The sequence below is a fragment of the Notolabrus celidotus genome, chromosome 23 (assembly GCF_009762535.1).
Source record: "Notolabrus celidotus isolate fNotCel1 chromosome 23, fNotCel1.pri, whole genome shotgun sequence".
In the NCBI taxonomy this organism is placed as follows: domain Eukaryota; kingdom Metazoa; phylum Chordata; class Actinopteri; order Labriformes; family Labridae; genus Notolabrus; species Notolabrus celidotus.
In genome coordinates, this window is record NC_048294.1 from 24,044,602 (window position 1) to 24,068,807 (window position 24,206).

The 24,206-nt window shown below is 42.0% G+C and overlaps 3 protein-coding genes across 6 annotated transcripts; 1 reads left to right on the forward strand and 2 right to left on the reverse strand.

Moving 5' to 3' along the window:
• Window positions 1–613: 613 nt before the first annotated feature.
• LOC117807209 (RNA-binding protein 4B-like) lies at window positions 614–5,367 on the reverse strand. The gene is made up of 4 exons (XM_034676367.1): window positions 5,236–5,367; window positions 2,707–3,125; window positions 1,964–2,619; window positions 614–1,606 (listed from the first exon to the last, which is right to left on the reverse strand). The coding sequence occupies exons 2-3, from the start codon at window positions 3,113–3,115 to the stop codon at window positions 1,985–1,987; spliced, it is 1,044 nt and encodes a 347-aa protein (XP_034532258.1). The 5' UTR covers window positions 3,116–3,125; window positions 5,236–5,367; the 3' UTR covers window positions 614–1,606; window positions 1,964–1,984.
• Window positions 5,368–7,309: 1,942 nt separating this feature from the next.
• Window positions 7,310–8,291, forward strand: tifa (TRAF interacting protein with forkhead associated domain). Its single transcript, XM_034676084.1, has 2 exons — window positions 7,310–7,479; window positions 7,581–8,291. The coding sequence occupies exon 2, from the start codon at window positions 7,635–7,637 to the stop codon at window positions 8,220–8,222; it is 588 nt and encodes a 195-aa protein (XP_034531975.1). The 5' UTR covers window positions 7,310–7,479; window positions 7,581–7,634; the 3' UTR covers window positions 8,223–8,291.
• Window positions 8,292–12,986: 4,695 nt separating this feature from the next.
• On the reverse strand, window positions 12,987–23,923 carry LOC117807262 (RNA-binding protein 4.1-like). Of its 4 annotated transcripts, none has more exons than XR_004629933.1 (6): window positions 23,795–23,923; window positions 20,542–20,970; window positions 19,814–20,449; window positions 17,117–17,193; window positions 13,791–13,873; window positions 12,987–13,695 (listed from the first exon to the last, which is right to left on the reverse strand). XR_004629933.1 is itself a non-coding variant. In XM_034676472.1 (4 exons), the coding sequence occupies exons 2-3, from the start codon at window positions 20,948–20,950 to the stop codon at window positions 19,833–19,835; spliced, it is 1,026 nt and encodes a 341-aa protein (XP_034532363.1). In that variant the 5' UTR covers window positions 20,951–20,970; window positions 23,795–23,923; the 3' UTR covers window positions 18,883–19,559; window positions 19,814–19,832. The 4 variants fall into 4 exon arrangements, 2 of the variants coding, with proteins under 2 accessions (XP_034532363.1, XP_034532365.1); XR_004629934.1 differs by having other exon boundaries at window positions 19,800–20,449; XM_034676472.1 differs by lacking the exons at window positions 12,987–13,695; window positions 13,791–13,873; window positions 17,117–17,193 and adding an exon at window positions 18,883–19,559.
• Window positions 23,924–24,206: the final 283 nt, after the last annotated feature.

Below are 24,206 nucleotides of genomic sequence, written 5' to 3' on the forward strand. Positions count from 1 at the left end.
TCTTCCTCTCATTTCTCTTTTAGTGTCTTTCCTATTTGTAAAGCACTTTGTAACCCTGTTTTTAAAAGTGCTGTATAAATGAAGAGGATTACTATTATTGACTGTGTTTCAATGAAGAGGTAGTCCAGGTTTATGTTTAAATGTTTAATCATGCAGGTCAGATTCCAAAATGGCAACACAATGCAAAGTACAGTGAACACCTCACATCCATCAAACCTGTGTAAAATCAATAACTATATCATTTTCAGTGCTTTGTTCCTTCACTTCATATCTCGGCTTAAAAAACGGCCTCTTTAAGACCAGGTGTAACATTATCCATATATTAAAGTCTATTCAGTCAATGTTTAAAACAATTCAGCTTAATCCAAAGAGCTGCCTGAGTCCATCCCTCCTGTGTTTTAATTTGAAAAACATTTTTCTAAAATCCAACTTATCTTTAAATCCTTGAGGATTTTCAGTCGCCAGAATTCAGGCAACTCACTTAGCCTGTAAAGGACTATCAAGTGTTTATGTGTGTATGATTACTGTGTCATTCAACACTGGCAATAAAATACTGGACTCAAATTTGAATGCATATTTGTGTACACTGATTATAAATGATGGATAAGCATGCTTAATCTGGAGGACCTGTTGGTATTCAGTTTATTCTCATGGTTACAAACCTCTGGTACATCACTAACAAGATTTATCAGCACTTGCTTTTTTGCATCCTTCATCCTTGAAGCCCTTAACTTACCTGTGAACTCTGAAGGTCTTCAGAAGATTCTGATGTCATGGCCATGGTTAACTATTCTCAATGTTGAGTTTTGGCTCATTAAGCTGTAAACGTGGGAATGTTACAGTTCTGGCTCTGAGTGGGGGGACAAGCTAGAACAATAAAGCATCGCAGAGAACATGTGTCTTCAATCAGCGTGATGATTTAATCGGAAGTTTAGCGAGGTTTCTTTTTTTTACGATTCACAGTAACACAAGAGTTGATTAAGTTGACGAAGATAAATGAAAGGTTTTAGTTTGAACTCAACGGGAGCACTGATGTTTAAGCGCAGGGCATGTTTACGGGCAGACCTTTACATTACTTCACAAGTTAGTCTTTAAAAACAAGGTCGACAATGGACAGGTGTATGAGCGCTTTTATCCTTCTTTCAAATTACTTTTGTAATTTTCACCCAGACGCCTCATGACGGCCGGGTTTTGGATGGCAGGGTTTAACATTATGGAACCAGCGTGCAGAAAAGATTTAACACAAAACATAATTCTGATTAATCTACAGTCACACGTATCGCCTAGAAACTGCTTTCCAAGCTCACACACAACATCAGAACACTAATTATTCAAACGTAAAAGTACAAATTTAAAAAAACGCCCAGACCAGACGTCAAGCATTTAAAAATACTACAGCACAATGATGAACTAAAACAATCAGGGGAAAAAATACGAGTGTAAAAACTGTCAAAATAATAGAAACAAAAATCAGACAGAGACGTCGGCAATTCAGTTCGTCCGGTGAGCGCCGCAGAGGAACATAACGCGCTCAGCCACAGACAGGAGGAGGATAATGTCACGTGCATCAGGAGGCGGCGAGCGGCGACGCAGTCGGACGACGGTCCTGAAAAAAGAGCAAATGACACAAATAACCTGTCTGCAACTGTTGAAACAAAACACGTCTTCCCATCTCTAATTCAGCTTCTTCAAGAACTGCATCTCGAGTCTCGTTCTGTGGTGCGAGATCCTGATCCCTCAAGCTGTCTTTGTTGGACTGTGCCACTTTTGTGAACTTAGATTAGCTGGAGTCAGTTAAATGCACAGATTTACAACCTCATCACTTCTCGAACAGCATGTTGCACGGGATGTTTCTGGAACCTTGTTGTCCTACAAGATCTACAAGACAAGTCGCAAGCTGCCTCAGCCTTCACAGGGACGAATGAGGAATAGAAACACCAGTCTACCTAAGACCTAGTCTCACCTTTACGTGTAAGGACCTTGCTCAATAAGCGTAGCGTGCAGGCGGTGGCGGAGGCAGTCGTTCTGCGTAGGGGTCTCTGGCACGTGGTAGTCCGTATGCCGGGACCCTGGAAACCGGGGAGAGGCGTGAGCGCTCGTAGGAGTAGCCATTACTGGCGGGGGGCATCGGCGCGCTAGGTGCTCTCCTGAGGGGGCTGCGATCTCGGGCATAGTACGAGGACGGGGGAGGAGGGAGGGGCCGACGTTCATACGGGTCAAGCGGCGAGGTCATAAGGCGATCTCGGACGACGGCTGATGGAGGAGGGGGAGGAGGAGGAGGGGCGCCAGGGCGTTGGTCTTCATAAGCGGGAATGCCATAAGGACGGGCTCTGTACTTCTCATAGTAATCTACGACACCATACCTGTCCCTCTCCCCTTCATAGGGACGGTCAGGGTAAACTGCTCGCCTAGGGGGAGGGGGCGGCAGAGGGGGAGCGGGGTAACCTGGAGGGATGTGGCTGAGGCGGCCTCTCAGGTAGCTCGGAGGGGGAGGCTCATGCCTTTCTCCTGGGTAGCGAGGGGGCCAATAGCCACCCCTGTCTGGGGGAGGAGGGGGGTAGTCATCCCGTTCATCGTGTCTGGGGCGGCTCTTAGAAATCTGGACATGGATGCGTTTGTCTAAATGAAAACAAAAACAAAAACGGATCATTAGATTTGAAATGAGACATTCATCACCACTACACCTTAACTTCCGACATATCGTACCTTGAAATTCACTGTTGTCCAGTCCCTTGATGGCATCCATCGCCTCATCAGAGTTCGACATGTGCACAAAAGCAAAATTCTTAACCACCGCACACTCAGTGACGGTACCGTACTCTTCAAAGAGAGCTCGGAGCTCATCGTCAGCTCCCTTCTCCACATTAGCTACATGCAGCTTCACAGATCCCTGGTTCTTCCCGTGACTGGCCTCCACGTTGATCGGGGTGCCGTGCAGCTTGTAGAGGTGCAGGTTCTTTATGGCTTTGGTGGCAGCCTTGCGGTCATCCATGTGGACGAAGGCGTAGTTCTTGATGATGGCACATTCGGTGACTGTGCCGTACTGCGTGAAGAGCGCCTTGATTTCATCCTGATCTGCTTCACGGGGAAGGTTCCCCACGAATATCTTAACCATTTTCGGAAATCTGTGGGAGATTAAAGAAGACATTAGAGTTAGCTCTTTCGGGTGAGGTCCAGTTTAATGTGAACAATAACAGATAACAGCCAAGTGAGTTCATATTGTTAAAGGCAGAGGCCATGAATGCATGTTAAGGAGTTTTTCGACCAGAGGAACTTTAACTACGTGCGTTTTGAACAGTGGACCCAGGGTCTAAAAGTAGTTCAGGGGTAGATAATCTCCCCCCTGAAAAGCTCCTGCTAGGGGGTAGTACTTTTCCAAAGGTCCAGGGACTTTGGGGGGGCTCTGTTATCTGCATCTGCGCGCCAAACGGTGCCCGTAGCTGACAGGCACGCACTCACCGGCGAGGCAGAGCTGCAGGAGGAATAAGTTGAGACTGACCCTCTCGCTCTGACTACCTGCCCTGTTTATAACCGTTCCTGTGTGTGTGAATGCCCAACAAGTAAGTTGTGTATCCTGTTATTATAACGAGACGGAGAACTGACTTTTTCCCGTCCGCAGGCATTCACGTGTGTTCATTGATAAACTCCTGACAGAGATATTAGACACCATGAGCACGTGTCAGCTAATATATCTAATCACCTATATAATCCTGTTTCTGTTCATTTCATGTTAAATTAAATAAATATGTTAAATTAAAAAAATGTTTAGATTTTATTTTTAAACAAATTAACATTTATTACCACATAAATACACAAAAGCACCGAAAATGGGTACTGTTCAGTACCAGTAACTATTCCCAGGTACCGGGTATCAGTACTGTATCGGTTCAAATGTGAAAGGTACCCATCCCTAGTTGAAACACAGAGGGAGTTCCTGGGAACACAAACTAGTTAAGTTTTTTTTTATATATATATTTTTTTTGGCCTTTTTGCCTTTATTTGATAGGATAGTGAAGAGAGACCGGAAATGTGGGGAGCAGAGAGCGGGGGAAGACATGCAGGAAATGGTCGACCAGCCGGGAATCGAACCGGCAACCCCTGCGACGAGGACTATAGCCTCTATATGTGGGGCGCTTAGACCGCTAGGCCACCAGCACCCCAGCAAACTAGTTAAGTTTTTATTAAGATTTCAAAATATCCTCATCAGATATTTAATGATCGTCTAAAGGCGTTTATGAGGGATGCAACTGTTGTGTTGCTCATAATGATACCTGCCTGTCCGTCTGCTTCTATGGTGTCATATGTGACCACTGCACTTTATCATATTATTTTAGCCTGTACATATTAGTCATGCCTATTTGTTGTTATTTTTGTATTTATGGCTGATGTTATTATTTTTATTTGTATGTCTTATTCTTATGCCTTGTACAAAGAGAGCACAGTTTACCAAAGTCAAATTCCTTGTGTGTTCAAGCATACCTGGCCAATAAAGCTGATTCCGATTCTGATTCTGAATGGCATTCGTCTTTGTTTTTCTGCCCTCTACTCGTCTAGTGCGTTTTTTTTCCTCCATACGTCACTGGCCTGATTTCCACAATCTACCTGGGACTTCAGTCCGCGGTCGAAACGCAGATAACAAAGGGGGCACAGGAACCTTTTAGATCAGGGGAAAGTAGTTCTGGGGCTGAAAGACCTCGGAACTCTTGGTCGAAGTGCACCTTGAATATGAGGGTATGGGATATATTCAACGGGAGACATAACTTGAATGAATCAGAGCTCGTCCAAACCCTTCCTCGGTGAAGAAAGCCTCCGTTTAGTGTCACTTCTACATTCAATCTCTGCGTTGACCCTTCACGAGCCTCCCCGCAGCCTGCCTGAACAGGCCCTTCTTTTTCAAAATGGCGGACCTCACTCAAACGGACACTAACGCATTAGTTTCCACATAATATCCACAGTTGTTGCCAAAACAATCAACCAGCTTTAACTGTATATTTAAAACTAAAGCATATTTAATTGGTATGACTTGAGAACAAGGAACACGACTTCTTCATCGTTTTGAATATTTGCTAATGCTACATTAGCTTGTTGGTGCTGCCCCGCTCTCACACAAAGAAAAGCTTAATATTTAAACACCTGTGTTTATAGCACAGACTATAGCATTAAGACACAGTGTTACCTTGATGTTCCCGTATATATAGCTGCTGTGAAATGATATTAGAAGAGTAGAAACGTTACCTTTCTTCTACCGGGCGGCCTCTGCACTGAATTTCGCCCCTGCTCGAGAACCTTCCTTATTCCGGGAGGACTTCCGGTTGGTGCCCTTTGCTTTCTTCTTCGTCTGCGGCTGTCTGGCGACTACCACAGCGCCGCCTAGTGTCCGGAGTAGTATTCACATTATACAAAATCTCATTAACTTTATCTTTTTCTTAAATTCACAATACATTAACAAGTGTTTCAGGCCTTTTCTCCTCATGTAATCTACAAATTATCACAATTGTTAATTTTCCATAGATAAGTACACTACCAGTCAAAAGTTTGGACACACCCTCTCATTCAATGGTTTTTATTTAGTTTAATTATTTTCAACATTGTAGATTAATACTGAAGACATCAAAACTATGAAATAATCTGGTTTTGCCATAATCTGGATTACAACAGTAGTCAAATAGGGCTATCCATTGTGTACTAACCCTACCTCTGAACAACACAACTGATGGTCTCAAACACATTAAGAAGGCAAGTCATTCTACAAATGATCTCTTGACAAGGCTCATGTTCATTAGAAACCATTCCAGGAGACCACTTCATGAAGCAGACTGAGAGAATACCAAGAGTGTGCAAAGCTGTCATGAAGGAAAAAGGGGGCTACTTTACAGAATCTAAAATATAAAACAGATTCTGCTTTGTTTAACACTTTTTGGTTCATTCAATAATTCCATATATGTTCTTTCATAGTTTTTCAGTATTAATCTACAGTGTTTACAATCATTAACATAAATACAAACCCTTGAAAGAGAAGGTGTTTCCAAACTTTTGACTGGTAATGTATGTGTGTATACATTTGTGTATTTATACACTATCTGTAATAATTAATTGGTTTTCTTTTTGTATTATTGTTGTTATTGTGATTAATTTAGTTATAATTATTGTTGTCATCATAATCATAATGGCAATTAAAGTTACTATAATTTTGTTTGTTTGTTTTTAAATATATTTATTAATTCATTTTTATTTTAATTTCTATTTATGGATTTTATTGTCTTATTGTTATTGCTATATGACACTGTTAATTACAAGTGTTCAACGCAACTAGTTCATAAAAAAAAAAGTATTTCAGTCCTTTTGAAAAGTGCACGACAGGACAACATAAACATACTGTATATCCCTCGCCTCGTAGTCTGTTTATGAGAAATACATGCTGTCCCTGTATCCTAGAGTTGTTGTGCTGACGTTTAGTAATGACTAACTGTATTGTTAACTACTTCAGCATATTTCAACGTTTGATCAGTGTAGTTCTCCATCATCTCAGTAATAAATGCAGGGGAGGTAAACTTCCCAAATAGTAACGGTTTATTGTTAATATGTGACAGGTTAGTTTAACAACAAGGCTCAGTGCTTTGGCATCTTCACACTTTCCCCGTTTTCCCATCACAAGACTATTACAACAGCAAAACATGACACTTCCTTTCTGTTTCGAGTTGCATCATCGGGTACTTTCCGGTGCTGTAATGATACGTTCAAGTGCACGTCTAAAAATGTACATAAGATGGTAAAAATACACTGTAATAGTCAGAAAGTTCAAACAAAGATCTTTTAGCACAGTAAGTTGATTTACATTACAACATTACTACTATCATTACAGATTAATATGTTGATTATGTATTATGATGAGTCAAATAATGCTGCAATATACCTATTCATACTGTAAAGAACCCAATGATGCATGTATTAATAGTTAGTCTAACTTTGTGAACCAGTAAAGATTACGTATAAAGTCTTAGATAGGCTTCAAAATAAGCTTATAGATCAATTCTCTGTTAAACAACTAATAGATGTATTATAACAGCACTAGATGGAAGCCTGCTATTAAATGAATACTTCTTAATGAATCAATGAGTTGTAAAAACCTTGCAGAGACCATGTGTAGTTGCATATCGCCTGCTAAGATGACATATTTCTAAAAGTCTTTTTTGTTGTTTGACAGAAAATCCAAAATCTAGACCTCTCATTTCAAGCTGTAGTTTACTGTGTGCATAGCACTGCTTCCTCCGAATTACACTTGAATGCAGCATTCATGTTACTGGATCTTGAGTGACTCCTCCTTGTGAGAGAAGTAGACAACCTCAGGGCAGGTCCTGTTTTCCCTCTCAGAACTACAATCACTAGTTCCCTCTGAGAGCTGAGACTGAACTACACCTTACCTTCTTGAGGACTCAGTGAGGATCAGATTTGGGTCTTCAAATTAGAAGACTAGTACAGGTAAGTCACAGACACACAGGAGGAATACAAGTGTAACTTTGTTTTGACTGGTGAACTACATCTCACAAGAATCCTCACAGCTTTGTTTTCTATCCTTGCAGCCTCTGAAGTTCACCAGGTCGATTCAGCTCCTGCTGATTTCACCATTCGTCCTGATGAATGTGTCCCAAACAATGGAGACAGAGGAGGACCTCCTGACTTGTCTCCACATCAAGTTTTACCACCCTCAGCAGAACTGCAAGGGTCTTTTTGGTCTGCTTCCCTTTGGGACCAGGAGCCGACACCCAGCAGACGATCCTCTTCGGCTGGGTCGTGATGCCACGGCTTGCACCTTCGCCCTAAATGACATGCGGGTGTCTCGCAAACAGTTTGTCCTCTTTGCCTACCGCACACCTCAGAGCCTGGAAATGCTTTTCACAATCCAGAACCTGAGCCAGAAAGGGAGACTGTCAGTGAATAGCTCGGCGCTGGGGTTCCTGGAAAGAATGGACCTCCCAGATAAAGCCCTGATCCGGTTTGGAGAGTATGAGATGCTCATCATCCGTGAATCGGGCGAGGCCAAAGGAAGCTTTGAGGTGGGGTTTGAGGTGCTGGCAGTGCCTCCATCCAGAGAGACGTGCATGTGTGTGTCCAGTAGTACACCAGTCATGGACACAGGCTCATATGTGAGCACCAGTTTCCCAGCTGAACCCACGGCACTGGGTCCTCTGGAGAGTGATGAAACCCTCATGTGTCCGTCATGATGTGAAGCTCATGCTGAAAGGTGTTGACTTTACTTGTACTGATATATAAACTAGTGTAGTTGTTTCATGTGTCGTTGTTTCAAACCCCTTTTTTAATGTGAAATTGTATTATTATGAACTCTTAATGTGTTCCACTTTTTTATAACTATCTGATCCAAATAAATATCCACTTTACTTTGTAAAAACTGTTGGAGAGCTTTTAATTTTTTACCCAAGAGTTTACCTGAAGCAGCTTTTTCTAAAAGTTTTTTCATACTGTGACAGGAAACCTTGATTTTATGGATCTCTTTTTTAATGCTACCCTAACATTAAGCTGAGCCGCTATGTAGCTGACACTTTGGAATCTGGTTTTCCCAGAGGCTGAGCCGCTATGTAGCTGACACTTTGGAATCTGGTTTTCCCAGAGGCTGAGCCGCTATGTAGCTGACACTTTGGAATCTGGTTTTCCCAGATCCGTTTGAGATAAGGTCACTCTCTGTTATCTCAGGTTACGGTCATCAGCCCAGCCAGACAAGGCAATAAATGTAGGACCGGTTTCACTCTCTACAAGGTGAAACTGAGGCTAATTTAGCTCAGCCAACAAGTAAGAGGTCATGATCAGGTCATGATGACCCCTGTTCAAGTACCCTGTTAAGATCAGATCCAGGAACTTGTGCACTCTCTTGTCATAGTGTCACAACGTCCAGTCTGGTTTTTGAACTGGATTTACAGCTCTGATAAGAAGTACAATGAGACAGTCATATGAGATGACACTGTGAAGCTTCATTGTGACTCAATAAAACATCCATCAAGCTCAGTAATAAAAACTCTGACCACCTCCCAGGAATTTGGGAAGTCCAGAAAGAAGAGAGTATGCTAAAGAGAAACTCCACGTGGCCTTGAATAACCTCAGTGAGCAAACACAAGTTTACAAAAAGGGGAAAAGAGAATACGAAGCTTCTCACTTTTTGGGCGCTGTCTGGTGTTTTCCTTTTACTGTCAACATAACAAAGTAAAGTAAAGAGTGTGTCAGGGTATATTACCTGTCCACTTTGTGTATTATCTGTCATCTAAAGCTCAGTTTTACTTACTTCACTTTATTTTCTTCTGGAGGGGGGGGGGGGGGGGGGGGGGGGTTGGGGGGCACGGGACTCTCTCTTGAGAACAAAGAGAGAAAGGAGCCGTTAGTCCCAGCTGAACAAGTTCCTCTGCAAGTTTGTTTTAGGTCATATGATAAACCAAGCGACATAAACTCATGATGAAGTATCCCTTTACAGTCTATGTTACTGACATGTTTGTTTTGAGCTGACTTCAGTGAAAACTTATTTTGTAAAACCAAATGTATCCATCTTCATACATCACAAGGATCTATTTTTTACCAACTGATTTTAAAATTATGTCACTGGTTTTTAAGGCGCTGCATGACCTCACACCAGACTACATCTCAGAGATGCTTTCAGTGTATGAACCAGGAAGGCCTCTCAGATCCTCCGGCTCCTCTCTTTTAATTGTTCCTCAGAGGAGAACAGAAACTTTCAGTGACACTGCTTTCAGCTGTGATGCTCCTAAACTATGGAACAGTCTGAGAGGATCTGAGAGGAGCTGACAGAGATATTCAGACTTTTAAATTAAACTAAAAACATATTGAGTCTGTTTTTATGTAGGGTTTAACAATTTTATTACTTACTTTTTACTGTTATATTGATTTAAATGTTGCTTTATTATTTTATAGATTTTAACTGTTTATTTTGTTTTTATTGATTTATTTATTTTAATGTATCTACTCAGTTTAATTGACATTTTTAACCTTTATTTTATATTCAACTCTTATCCTTTCCATTTTTAAATGTATTTATTTTAACTATTTATATTCTTAATATTAATTTGATGCTTTAACTTATTATAATTACACATATTTTATATTTTATTGTCAGTGTGCATTAGTTCCTATTTTAAAATTCATTTTAGTTTTTTAATGTCTTCCCATTATTTTCTTTCTTTCTTGTTATCAGTTGATGTAAAGCACTTTGAATTGCATTTGATTTGTATGAAAGGTGCTCTATAAATAAAGCTTGATTGATTGACTGACCGAACTGACCACATTTTATTTGATCACTGATACTTTTTATATTTTACCTCACCCATCAACTTTTTTATTTATGATTTGAAATGTATTAGTTTTTACAAACATTCAAATAAAGACACACAAATAACGACAATAAAATAAAAGACAGCAGAACAAACAACAACAACAAAACAAATTTGACGGATTATTTACAGCAAAAAACAGTGTGATCATAGCAACTTGGCTAATGAGAGAAACATAATAATACCATACACATACCTATATACACAAATTCATAATTATGCACATAGGTACATGTATATGTACAGTCATGGCCAAAAGTTTTGAGAATGACACAAATATTACATTTTCACAAAGTCTGCTGCTTCAGGGTTTTTAGGTGTTTTTGTCAGATGTTTCCATGGTATAATGAAATACAATTAGAAGCATTTCATAAGTATCAAAAGCTTTTATTGAGAATTACACAGAATTCATGCAATAAGTCAATATTTGCAGTGTTGACCCTTCTTTTTCAAGACCTCTGCAATTCTCCCTGGCATGCTGTCAATCAACTTCTGGACCAAATCCTGACTGATGGCAGTCCATTCTTGCATAATCAATGCTTGGAGTTTGTCAGAATTTGTGGGGTTTTGATTGTCCACCCGCCTCTTGAGGATTGACCACAAGTTCTCAATGGGATTAAGATCTGGAGTTTCCAGGCCAAGGGCCCAAAATCTTACTGTTTTGTTCTCCAAGCCTTTTTTGTTATGACTTTTGCTTTATTGCAAGGTGCTCCATCATGCTGGAAAAGGCATTCTTCATCACCAAACTGCCCTTGGATGGTTGGGAGAAGTTGCCCTCGGAGGACGTTCTGGTACCATTCTTTATTCATGGCTGTGTTTTTAGTCAAGATTGTGAGAGAGCCCACTCCCTTGACCGAAAAGCAACCCCACACATGAATGGTCTCAGGATGCTCCACTGTTGGCAAGAGACAGGACTGATGGTAGCGCTCACCTCGTATTCTCCAAACAAGCCTTCCTCCAGATGCTCCAAACAATCGGAAAGTGGATTCATCAGAGAAAATGACTTTACCCCAGTCCTCAGCAGTCCAGTCCCTGTACCTTCTGCAGAATATCAGTCTGTCCCTGATGTTTTTACCGGAGAGAAGTGGCTTCTTTGCTGCCCTCCTTGACACCAGGCCTTCCTCCAAAAGTCTTCGCCTCACTGTACGTGCAGATGCACTCACACCTGCCTGCTGCCATTCCTGAGCAAGCTCTGCACTGGTGGTGGCCCGATCCCGCAGCTGTAACACCTTCAAGAGACGGTCCTGGCGCTTGCTGGACTTTCTTGGGCGCCCTGGAGCCTGTTTGGCAACAATTGAACCTCTCTCCTTGAAGTTCTTGATAATTCCATAGACGGTTGACTGAGGTGCAATCTTACTCGCTGCTATAAACTTCCCTGTTAGGCCCTTTTTGTGCAATGCAATGATGGCTGCACGTGTTTCCTTGCAGGTAACCATGGCTAACAGATGAGGAACAATGGTGTCATGCACCATCTTCCTTTTAAAGTGTCCAGTCACTCAATCATGACAGATTGATCGCCAGCCTTGTCCTCATCAACACCCACACCTGTGTTAATGTGTGTGACACCTGTGTGTCATTGAAATGATGTTAGCTGGTCCTTTTGTGGCAGGGCTGAAATGCAGTGGAAATGTGTTTTTGGTGATAAAGTTCATTTTCAAGGCAAAGAGGGACTTTGCAATTAATTGCAGTTGAGCTGATCAATCCTCATAACATTCTGGAGTATATGCAAATTGCCATTATAAAAACTGAAACAGCAGACTTTGTGAAAATTAATAGTTGTGTCATTCTCAAAACTTTTGGCCATGACTGTACACATATTAAAGAAAAGTGAAAACATAAATAAGTAACTAAAAAAGGGGGTGCGGGGTGGCTGTGTTGGTCTTAAACACTGTTAAACACAATGAGAAAGACAATTTCAAGACATTTTTCCCACTTTGAGCGGTATTTATCTAACCTGTTGAGAAAATGAAAAAGAAACCTGTTGATCACCTCATCTATGAACTCAAAAAATATGACTCAACAGTAGTTTTAAGATTCTTCACAAGAACCCAACATGAATTTTCTTGAGTAGCTTAATCTCTACTAATTAAATGTATTCAGTTGTGGTAATCTAAAAATACTTCATAGCACAGGGTAGTTTAAAACTTGCTACACTTACACAAAGGGAACTGTGATTTAATCCAACAGAAGAAAATGTATTAAAACCAGTATGAGGGCGTGAACTAAGCCTAATGTCGCTCTTATAGAGGGCTGCCCGGGTTCGATTCCAGCCTGCGGGCCTTTCCCATGTCATTCCCCAAGTTTTTTACGATCCACTTTCCTCTCCTCTGTTGATAAAGATGTAAAAGACCAAAAATATAACTTTAACAAAGAACAAAAAAAAGTATGAAAGTACGGAGGAGGATGGGGGCCACTTAAACAAATGTTTGGAGGTCAGGCAAAATCATTTTTTCGAAGGTGATTTTTTTTTTAAATTCTGGGATTGAAGTCAGAATTTAGCAGACGGGCAAATATTTTTCGTGTGGGTGCTCACCCACACTTCCAAATTTTTTATTTCAGTGGCTCTTATCCTCTTCGTACAAAATGCCTCCAAAAGACATTTTGCAAAAACTAAAATATGTAATAAAAAATGAGGACAATTTAATTCTGTATTTTTCTTTATTAAAGCACATAAACATAAAAAAAACATGAATTCAAGCTTTGGGATTTCTTCCTTCAGGTTTGAGGTCAGCATTATTTAACTTCACTGAAAAGTAAGAGTCTCCGAGAATGTGTGGAATTAAACCTTTCAACAATTTCAAGTGAGGCACATATTTGCATGTGCTTTTCAATATTAAATAAATATTATAATACAATAAAATGCAATAAAACAAGATGAGATGCAGAAGTTAAAGGCACTAGTAGTAGCTCGTAAAGCTTATATATCACTGTGGATTTAAAGGTCAAACAACCGTTTCAAGGTCATATTTCTAGCCATTCTGACGGAAGGGAGATCTAATCCTAATGATTCTATGATGGCCGACAGTATCATGTACAGAGAGTCCCAATGAAAGACTCTTTTAAGCTTCATCAAGTGTATTCACATTAGTTTGATGTAGTCTGATGTAACGTGTGTAGCTTACAGGTAAAAACATCAAAAAGTTTCAAACTTTGATTGAAGCAGCGAGTTAGAGGTCTGGACGGAGGACTGTTGTGGTGGTGCACTTTTTAAAAACATGTTTATATGCACACAGCTGAATGTTATTTTCTTTCAGCTGCAGAGGAGCAGCCCTGCAGGTTTGAGGACTTCTCACTCCAGCTCACAGACCAACAGACCGAACCTTCCTCCAGGGACCTCATTCGCCTCCTGAAGGAAAAACAGGAACTTTATAAAAGCTCACATAAAAGACAAGTTTCTTTTAAGTCTCTTATTGACTACAAAGTGAACTGGTTCTACTTCACCTTCAAATAAAGGACCGCCTGATCCCGTCTGTTTCCAGCATGGCCTGTTTAGAGACTTGTGACAGCTCCAGGAGCAGAGAGGCCTGTGGACGAATAGACAGGGTCAGCTTTCTCCCTACACACAATATACATTTATTTTCACTATTTCTACTCCTCTACTTTGAGTGCATCAAGGTTGTGTTAAAAAATGTTGGTAATACCTTATTATAATTATGAAGAACATTTGGAGAAGCTGTTATTTATTCAACTCATCTTTAACAGACTTATAAAAAGAGGAAACATTAAAGTTACATTTTGGTTCAGGAGTTATGGCCCTGTCACACCTTGACGATTTAGCCAGCGTTTTCCTGAAGTATCAAAAAGCCTCTAAAACTCTGACATACTCTGATGTTTTTTTCAATGTTGGGCATATACATAACATATTCATAACTTCTGCCCAACTATAGTCCACTTGTTCAAAGCGCGCAGCAGCCTAATAACGCAGATGAAGTGGCTGCCACTCGTTAATGACGATGTATACGTGTTGAAATGAGATGCTCTTCATTGGTGATTAAAAAAGGTGTGTGTTATTAAAAACTCTGCAGTCTCTCTTTGTAAGAACATGATGAGCCGTGGAGAGTGTCAGAGGAGTGAAACCAGCAGGAACACAGGGTGCTTCTCAAAGCTCTAAACGTCCATCCTCGCGTCTCTTCCTTGCGTCTTAGTCCCGCCCACCAGAGATGCGAGGAAATGAAACCAGAGGAGAGAGGAGATTTGTATTTAGAGAAATGAGACGTCCTCTCCTCTCCTCCGGAGCGTCACGTGAAGCGACGTCGGTTTGTGATGACGGCTTTAACAGCTGTTTGTGTCTGCACACATGTTCACTGTAATAACTCTGATACATATAAACAGTAACAGAGCTCTGTCTCTGTGTTTACCTGTTTAACACACACCTGTTTAACACACACCTGTTTAACACACATGTTCACTGTAATAACTCTGATCAATATAAACAGTAACGGAGCTCTGTCTCTGTGTTTACCTGTTTAACACACACCTGTTTAACACACACTTGCACATGAAGAGAATCTGCTCTCTGTTTATTCTGTCCTGAAGCATCACGGATCCATTCATCTGTAACATGCCTCATTATTAAATTATTTATTACTTTAAGGAAAAATATAAACAAGTTCTTTTCAAACCCTGTGCTCATTAATGATCAGCCTCAAATGAAACTTTATTAACCTGACTGGAAATATAACAAGTGTTTTTACTAACAGAAACTTTACTGTCAGACTTCTCTTCATGAAGAAAACGAGAACAAACGGGGAAACTAACAGGAGGAAGAACTGATCATTAATATATATTCTATCAATGATGTTAGACTCTATTACTCTATTTCCTTAGACAGTGAATCTGACAAAAACAATCAGATATAACATAATCCATCCTCTGTTATATTGAATTTATGATTTTGCGATCAGTATTTTGTTTTTAAAATTCACATCAAACACTTTTCAATCTCAGCTCATCACACACAGACTGTTTAGAAACTGACATGTGTTTATGATCTGTTTCAGGGCACCCTTAGTGACTGTTTTAAGGTCTGTCTCAGGGCACCCTTAGTGACTGTTTTAAGGTCTGTTTCAGGGCACCCTTAGTGACTGTTTTAAGGTCTGTTTCAGGGCACCCTTAGTGACTGTTTTAAGGTCTGTCTCAGGGCACCCTTAGTAACTGTTTTAAGGTCTGTTTCAGGGCACCCTTAGTGACTGTTTTAAGGTCTGTTTCAGGGCACCCTTAGTGACTGTTTTAAGGTCTGTTTCAGGGCACCCTTAGTGACTGTTTTAAGGTCTGTTTCAGGGCACCCTTAGTGACTGTTTTAAGGTATGTTTCAGGGCACCCTTAGTGACTGTTTTAAGGTCTGTTTCAGGGCACCCTTAGTGACTGTTTTAAGGTATGTTTCAGGGCACCCTTAGTGACTGTTTTAAGGTCTGTTTCAGGGCACCCTTAGTGACTGTTTTAAGGTCTGTTTCAGGGCACCCTTAGTGACTGTTTTAAGGTCTGTTTCAGGGCACCCTTAGTGACTGTTTTAAGGTATGTTTCAGGGCACCCTTAGTGACTGTTTTAAGGTCTGTTTCAGGGCACCCTTAGTGACTGTTTTAAGGTCTGTTTCAGGGCACCCTTAGTGACTGTTTTAAGGTCTGTTTCAGGGCACCCTTAGTGACTGTTTTAAGGTCTGTTTCAGGGCACCCTTAGTGACTGTTTTATGGTCTGTCTTTTCTCTATTATTAAACGTCCAATCGGTGAGTAATATTCGATAAGGGGGCGTGTCTCTCAGAGAAAAGACTTCTGCGAAGTCTGCTCTCGTGTTTCCTTGATTATCCCTCCTTGGATCAGTCTCCTCTCTCCTCGCTCCTCTCTCCTCCAGCAGCGTTTAGAGCTTTGGGACACAAGTTAAAATGGCGCGTCAGTAAGTACTTCCGGTTCGGCCGAGGGGCGAGGAGACTGCAGTTTAGAGCTTTGAGATGCACCCACAGCCTCTGATCTTTACAACAAGTTACACTTATTGACTGCAGTGCTTTCAGAAACGTCACATTTTGAACTTCATTGAATTCAACAACAGCAGCTTTATCATTGAACACCAGCAGACTCTGACATGCTGGCTTCAGCTTCTGTTTCAGAGGCTCTGCTGTTTGACACTGAGTGAGGGCTGCAAGGCTTCTCACACACACACACACACACACACACACACACACACACACACACACACACACACACACACACACACACACACACACACACACACACACACACACACACACACACACACACACACACACACACACACACACACACACACACACACACACACACACACACACACACACACACACACAGCTCTAAGTGTGTGAACGCGTGTCAACCATCACAGAACTTATCTACAACTTATGGCAGGCGTATGCCGGATGTATGATCCATACGCTGCATACTTGCCGTACTACGACGTATACCAGCGTACTCGCCAATTTCTTTATGCGCCGGCATACGCTGGCTAAATCGTCAAGGTGTGACAAAGAAGAAAGGTAGGGGTGGGGATGAAGCAGCGTGCATCTACAAGGTTTAAACATGAGAACAAAGGTCTGTTTTTCATTAAAGACATTGTTAGTAAAAAGAAAAGGGGGATTCTAAACACAAAGGTTTAAATCATTTGAGTTTCAGATCTTGAAAATACATTTCTAAAGGTCTACAAGTGAAGGGAAACGCTGCAGCATGAATGCAAACACAGAGCAGGGCAGGAGAGAGAGAGTTCAGCATTAGTAGGTGTTTAGAAACTAAAAACAACATACCTCGCCTCCTCACCGTGCTGCACGTCTTCAACGATGACTTACCAGGAAGTGGCAACTCCTGCTTAGAGTTTAACAACCTACAAAGAGCAAAAATACTAAGAAACCCAAGACTACCAAGGCTATATGAGGTACAGAGGTGTCAATATAGAGAGAAAAAACAGTAATGGGATGTCTGATTTATATAAAGGGTAAATATGATGAGAGAGAAATGGAGATTTAAAAGAAGGACAACAGAAACATGGGCCAGAGAAGATTACAGACACTAAGGTTTTATGAACTAGAGTGTAGTCTGGATAGATCATTTCTCGATCGGCACACACTGTACGGGGGTGAATTTTTTTCTAACGCGGCAATTTCGAAGATACTAAGATTACGAGTCTTCCAATGAGAGGCACAGCTGACTTGACTGACGGGCAGGATCACTGTAGCTGTTGGCGAGGAGGCTCAAAGCCCGCCTCTTTACGTCCCAATCGCTTGACAGCAGCAATATCGCTCCCGCCTACGATTGGCCTCAAAACAGCGCTTCAGAAACAGATGGGTGACGTCGCAGATACTACGTCCATTATTTATACAGTCTACAGCAATGACTCAAGGAAAGAGTTACAAATTAACGTCAACAGCTGATTAAATAGATTTTCCCTCCCGCTTCATGGAGTTTTAAATTGGAGCACATTTTTAGTTGCTGAGCAAAGGAGCATTTTGAAATTCCTGCAACAAGCAGACAGTCTGAAAGCATCACCTGCTGAGCTAACTATGAAGGGTGCAAAGCAGGGATGTAAAGAATGAATCCAGTATTGATTAATTGATTGTTAAGAAATTACTCAAAACAAGCATTTTTGTTTTCAATTTTTCATCACGTGGAACAAACATAATATGATCTCATATTACACTCAGCTATCAGGGAGGGGTTTTAAGTTTAAAGCATGTTTCAAAGTGAATCAGCTGTTAAAGGGGTTGAGCACAGTGGAGACGCTCAGCTGGCGGCTGCATCTGTGTGTCAGGTCTTTTTAAAGAGGATCAATACGCAACTGCTGCCAACAACGACACAGACATGAAGGTTGACAACTTTAAACAGGACATTTCCACCTTTGCAGAGCAGCAGCATCAGAGCCGTCTGAGCTTTTCTGCAGCTGGACTGATGATGACCCGGTTGTGCTCCCGGCTGACACCTGACCGGTTAGGGTTAGCGATCAAGACCAATGACCAATACCAAGGGTTAGGTTTAGGCATTAAACCCGAGTGGTTAGGGTTAGGGTAAGGGTCTGGGTGAGGGGACACGTGCTCATTTTTCTCTATATGAGCGAGTAGGCAGAAAACTGGACACTGCGAGTCTGAAGAACTTTTCTGTTCAGTTCTCTTGTTGCAGCAAAACCACAATTAGTAGTCTGAGCCTTCACTTTATCAGACTGTATGTCCACGGAGAATATTTTTATGAGCCTGATAATCAGTGTTAAACATGTTGTACCCGTATTCAATACTGTCACTTATATGCATTTTGTTTTTGTGGAAAATTTAGGGGGAAAAACGTTTTTGGCATTATTTTTGACACAAGAAGAAAGAAAACGTAATGTTTTTTTATTGATTAATCGATAATTGATCGTTAACATTTCCAAAGATCAATCACGGAGATTACTGTGAATTTACATCCTTAGTCCCGAGAGTTACACGAGTGAGTGCTTTTAGAACAATCTGTTAAAAAGTGTCTGTCTGCGAAGTCACTCGGCTAACATGCCTACCCAGCGTGGAATAACTTCACAGTTAGAGCGTTGTTTTGTTTCATTTGTTTATTAAAAGGCCTTCAAATGAAAAGCATCTTGTAAAGTAAATAAAACCATACATGGCGGTGCTAAAGATTCTCGCAAGAAAAATAGAACACAAAGCGTAAAAAGAACAAAACCACACTGGAACTTTTGATTTGTCATGCTAACATGTGTCGCAAATGACTGATTGCTGTACAACCCTACACACCAAGTCGTCTATTAAAGCCCTGACACTCCACTTTAACTGAGTATCATGTCATCAGCCTAAAACCTTACTCTGAACACACTTATTTTAACATTGTCGACTTCAATTCCTCCTTTAAAGACTTCCCTTATTATGAAATGATGTCACAGTTACCCATATAAAAAGAAAGAAGAGTGAAGTGTTCTCGGATATTAACAGTAGTGCGACTTAAGCCAGCATCCTATTCTGCCAACACTTTAAGAATTTAAAAAGTAAAACAAGCAGAGGAACAGAAAAAAAAAAGCAGAAACAGCTCTGAAGATCAAGAAGTGAACTTTGGACATGGGTTCGTATGTGTGTTTTTTGGAATACGAGGGCTGTCCGCAATAGAGTATCTTCCAGTAAGTCTCAGGCGAACGCAACGCAATCCGCCATAGACGAAGGGATGCATAGCGCCACGTGCATCAGCAGACGGCGACGATCTTGTCATATTCTAAACCTGGAAAGAGAGCACACCACACATGTCAAGGAGCGCGTTTCACCAAAGGCTTCGCGCAAAGATCTTTGATGTTAAAGCAGCAATGTTTGAGGAACTATCAGAGAGAGTCTGCTCTAGTTTCAGGTGTTAGGAGCTCCGGCTGATGGAGATGGTTTGAAGCATTACGAATACACATTTCTTTGGGTAGATATTAAATTAAATAGTCTTAATTATTCACATGTGATGATTTCATAAACATACCCCGTCTGTCTCACCTTGTATTCCAGTGTGAGTCTAGTAGCCTGCGTATCGGGGCGGTGGTGGTGGTAGTGGCACTCTCTCGGAGAAGGGGTCCCTGGGGCGGGGAGCGGCGTACATCTGAGGTCTTGACAGCGGGGAGAGGCGAGAGCGCTCGTACGAGTACCCGTTACCAGCTGGAGGAGGGGGAGGAAGCGGGGCTCGTCTGATGGGGCTGCGGTCCCTCACCATGTAGGACGGAGGAGGCGGTGGGAGCGGACGGCGGTCGTACGGGTCAATTGGGAGACGTTCTCTCACCAAAGCAGAGGGAGGAGGCGGGGGGGGAGGCGGGATGGCACGAGGTCGCCTGTCGTCGTAGCCTCCCGTGCTGTAGGGGCGGGCTCTGTAGCGCTCGTAGTAGTCGACCACACCGTAGGCTTCTCGCTCCCCGTAGCCGCGCTCGGGGTACGGCGCTCGCCTCGGAGGAGGGGGCGATGGAGGAGGAGGAGGTGGAGGAGGGTAAGCAGGCATGCGACCCCTGTAGGGAGGTTCAGGCCTCTCCCCTGGGTAGCGAGGAGGATAGTACCCTCCTCTGCCTGGTGGAGGTGGATACTCCCCCATCTCTTCGTGTCCTCGCGGTCTACTTTTTGAGATCTGGACGTGTATGCGCTTTCCTGAGGGGGGACAAGAAGAACATCCCTCAGACCTGAAGACCGGGTACTCACAGTATGAAAACCATCATTCATAGAGGAGAGTATGAGCTTACCTTGGAACTCGGTGTTATCCAGACCCTGTATGGCGTCCATGGCCTCGTCAGAATTCATCATGTGCACGAAGGCAAAGTTTTTGACGATGGCGCACTCAGTGACCGTACCGTATTCTTTGAACAGCTCGCGGAGCTCTTTGTCGAAGCCCCGCTCTACATTGGCGATGTGGAGCTTCACGGGGCCCTGGTTCTTCCCTCTGCTGGGCTCCACGTTGATAGGCCGTCCGTTCAGCTTGTACTTATCAAGCTCTGCGATGGCTTTGTTAGCTGCCTTGCGGTCTTCCATGTGCACAAAAGCATAGTTTTTATACTTTGCACACTCTGTGACGGTGCCGTACTCAGTGAACAGAGCTTCCACTTCCTCCTTCCCGGCCTCAGGAGCCAGGTTCCCGATGAAAATCTTCACCATTGTTGCTCCAGTGTACGTCTCTGAAACAGAGAAGAGGAGGATGAGACAAAGGAACACATGGAGTAACTGCAAGAACACAGGCCCGGCCTTTGAGTCTCATTCTCAAGATGTGCATCGCCCTCTATCCCTCTCTCCAACTCGGTCTCAGCAGATGTGTGTCTAACATGAGTCTGGTCCTGCAGGAGGTTTCTGCCCGTTAAAGGAAGTTTGTCCTTGCCACTGTAACTTGCTAAATGCTGCAAAGTGTCTCTTATTTTTTCGCTGTAGGACAATGGTGGAAACATGTTTGGTTTGTATTTTTGATCATGGCAAACCCGCCCCTTGCTGCTATCTTAAGCGGTTTGCAGTTCTAGACCAGCAAAGAGTTGGGGGCACTCTGGAACCGTTTTTTTCCCGGCGGCCGGGAGCCGGTTCACTCGCAGTTGAAACACGAAAACCAGTTCTCAATTGAGAGCCGGCTCCATACTGGCCCTGAAACTGCCTTGGTCGAAAAGGGGGACCTGTCTCTTACTTGAACTCCTCCTGTCTCTTACTTGGACTCCTCCTGTCCCATTAAAGTTACTAACCATAGACCTTTCTGGAGTCCCTGAGCTCCCTTGTCTCGTAGGTTCCTCTAGATCTCTGCTGCTGTGGACGTGCCAGACTCCAGCTGCTCAACTACTATCCATCTCTCCACTATCATCTCTCTCTCTCTTCATCTCCCTCTATCCCTCTCTCCAACACGGTCTCAGCAGATGTGTGTCTAACATGAGTCCGGTCCTGCTGGAGGTTTCTGCCTGTTAAAGGAAGTTTGTCCTTGCCACTGTAACTTGCTCAGTCCCTCCAGGATTTCTCTGGGTTTTTTTTGTGATTGTTGCACCCCAAAAGGCTTGATTTAGCGACCGCTTTTTGAAAAAATTGCAGTGAAAGTTGCAATTTTTTTTTAAAGAACATCTCAGGGGAAGTAAATATGCTAAATCATTGGCAGGTGTTTTTAGTGTTGTTGGTAGCCTTACTAAGAAATGCTTGAGATTTAACCTGTTTGAAACATCACAGAGTCTCCATCTTAATCCTCCAGACTTTGTAAAATACTGCACTGGCATATAGTTAAACAATTAAAAACAATATTATTTAACTTCAAACTGTGAAGTAGACATGACCCTCTCCCAACTGTTTTTGAATGAATTGTATTAAATTCAAATTAGGCAAATAATTTTCCTAAAACAAACAAAAGATTCTGTTTTCAACAGATGCTGTTATATGTGCTATTTCATAATGTTTGTATTTATATTTCCCCCTACTTTATAAACACTGTTGTACTTGAAAAAAATACATTGTAAATAAATACAACTATAGCTTATTAATATTAAAAGGGTTTGAGTATCTATAAATAACAACGTTGTCATCGTCACTTGTCTTTTCACCCGTTCTCTGAGCGTGTTTTGATTTTGAAAAGTGCCGATCAAGTGAGGACTTACGTTTATGTTCCACCACAATATTGCACGCTGTGCAAAACAGTTTACCCCGCTTTCATGTAAAACATCCGGAAACTGACATGCACGAACTTCGGTGGAAATATTAGTTGGTAAATGTGCTTTTTTGCGTCAGGCATGTCTTCATCTTGTCAACCGCTAACAAAGAAATGAAATTGATGAGGAAATCGATGACGTACAGGAGCTGAGGTTAAGGTGATTGGTCAAATTTGCGGGGAAGTCGTGGGGATTGTATAAAATTGCAAGGTCGCGTAGAAATGGTGCTGATTGGTTGGGTCTGCGTTGATAGTTGTGATTGCGATGTCGCAACTCCCTGGAGGGACTGGCTAAATGCTGCAAAGTGCTCTGCTCATGGTGGATTAAGATGAGATCAGACTGAGTCCTGTCTGTAAGAGGGGACTGGATCTGATCCCGTCTTGGTGTTGGGTCTTTGTTAATAAATAATAGAGCCTAGAGTACGGTCTAGACCTGCTCTGTGTGGAAAGAGTCTTGAGATTGATTAATTGAAGTGCTGTCAAATCATCAGTGCACAGGGCCTTATGTGGACTTTGTAACACCAGATTGTGCACCTACTGAGGGACTAAAACACAGATAATTGCAATGATGAATGGGACGAGAAGGACATGCTGACTGTCCAAAAATACAATTTAAAACATGCATTAAATTAAATCAATACTTAGGGTAAGCTATACAGTGTCCACAGTGGATGCTCATTCGTGACTTCTGTTTGTTTGATTCTATAAAAGCTGCAAAAGGAGAAGCACAAACACCTCCTGGAGGCTCCATGTTCACTGCAAACATTTAGCCTCCAGGTAACTTCTGATCTCATCCTTCATTTTTACACCATCACAAGCCCTCATACACTCAGGCTTCATGCACTGCACGCCATTAAAGTCTGTGAGGGCAAAGTGCTCTGGCTTCAGGGTGTGGATTGGGATCGGGCCAGGCAGAGAGCAAATGGTTCCCGTGTGGCGTCAGGACCAGGAAATAGAGATCCTGTAATCGAGTCCACAGCCGGCTGCGGGCCGCTGGAGCAAGACCACACTGAGGATCAGAGGCACCATGTGTCACCTAACTCGAGGTCTACGGGAGAGACCACAAGCAGCAGACTTGTTGTGAATATTAAAGTGTCTGTGTAAGCTCTTCCTGATCACAGAGCCACGCTCGGCTGATTCCTGCTGTTTCTGCCTACAAGCTAACATTAGCTCCCTGCTGTTAGCCGTGTCTTCTCCTGGTAATACACCAAATACTAATCTGTTAAACTATAAACACTGACTGCAGATACATTTACCTTCGTTTAACATTCAAAATATGATAAAAAGGCAACAGAAACGTGTAATAATTCACCACAAACAGACATGAAGATACTCACCGCGAGAGGTCGGCGCCACAACCAAGTCGAAACTCCCGAGCGGTGATACAAAGGACCCTGACGAGTGACGAGGGGACAACTCTCACTCTGATTGGTGGAGACGTGCGTCACTCAAAGAGAACGACCTATGATTGGTTTAAATGTATGACGTAACGGTTTCACCGGAAAAGGTTAGGCGTTTTCTTTTTTTTTTCCAACTGTATTGTGAATAATTTAAATCCTGAAACTGGTTTTCATTGAGTTTGCATTGAAAAAGAGTCGTTCTCGTTGTAGATTATTACAGGTGGTGTTTTTTATTTAATGTATTTCTCAATTTGTTTTTGATATAAAATTACATTATAATTATTTATTTATTTACTTATTTACTTATTTTGTATTTATTATTATGTTTCATATCATTTTTATTGTTTGT

Bases quoted from the DNA above. Each gene is read 5' to 3' on its own strand.
- LOC117807262 (XM_034676472.1), bottom strand. From the start codon at position 20,950: ATGGTGAAGATTTTCATCGGGAACCTGGCTCCTGAGGCCGGGAAGGAG. The intron at 20,450-20,541 runs GTAAGCTCATAC...GTCCCCCCTCAG, and splicing joins GGATAACACCGAGTTCCAAG to GAAAGCGCATACACGTCCAG.
- tifa (XM_034676084.1), top strand. From the start codon at position 7,635: ATGAATGTGTCCCAAACAATGGAGACAGAGGAGGACCTCCTGACTTGT.
- LOC117807209 (XM_034676367.1), bottom strand. From the start codon at position 3,115: ATGGTTAAGATATTCGTGGGGAACCTTCCCCGTGAAGCAGATCAGGAT. The intron at 2,620-2,706 runs GTACGATATGTC...GTTTTCATTTAG, and splicing joins GGACAACAGTGAATTTCAAG to ACAAACGCATCCATGTCCAG.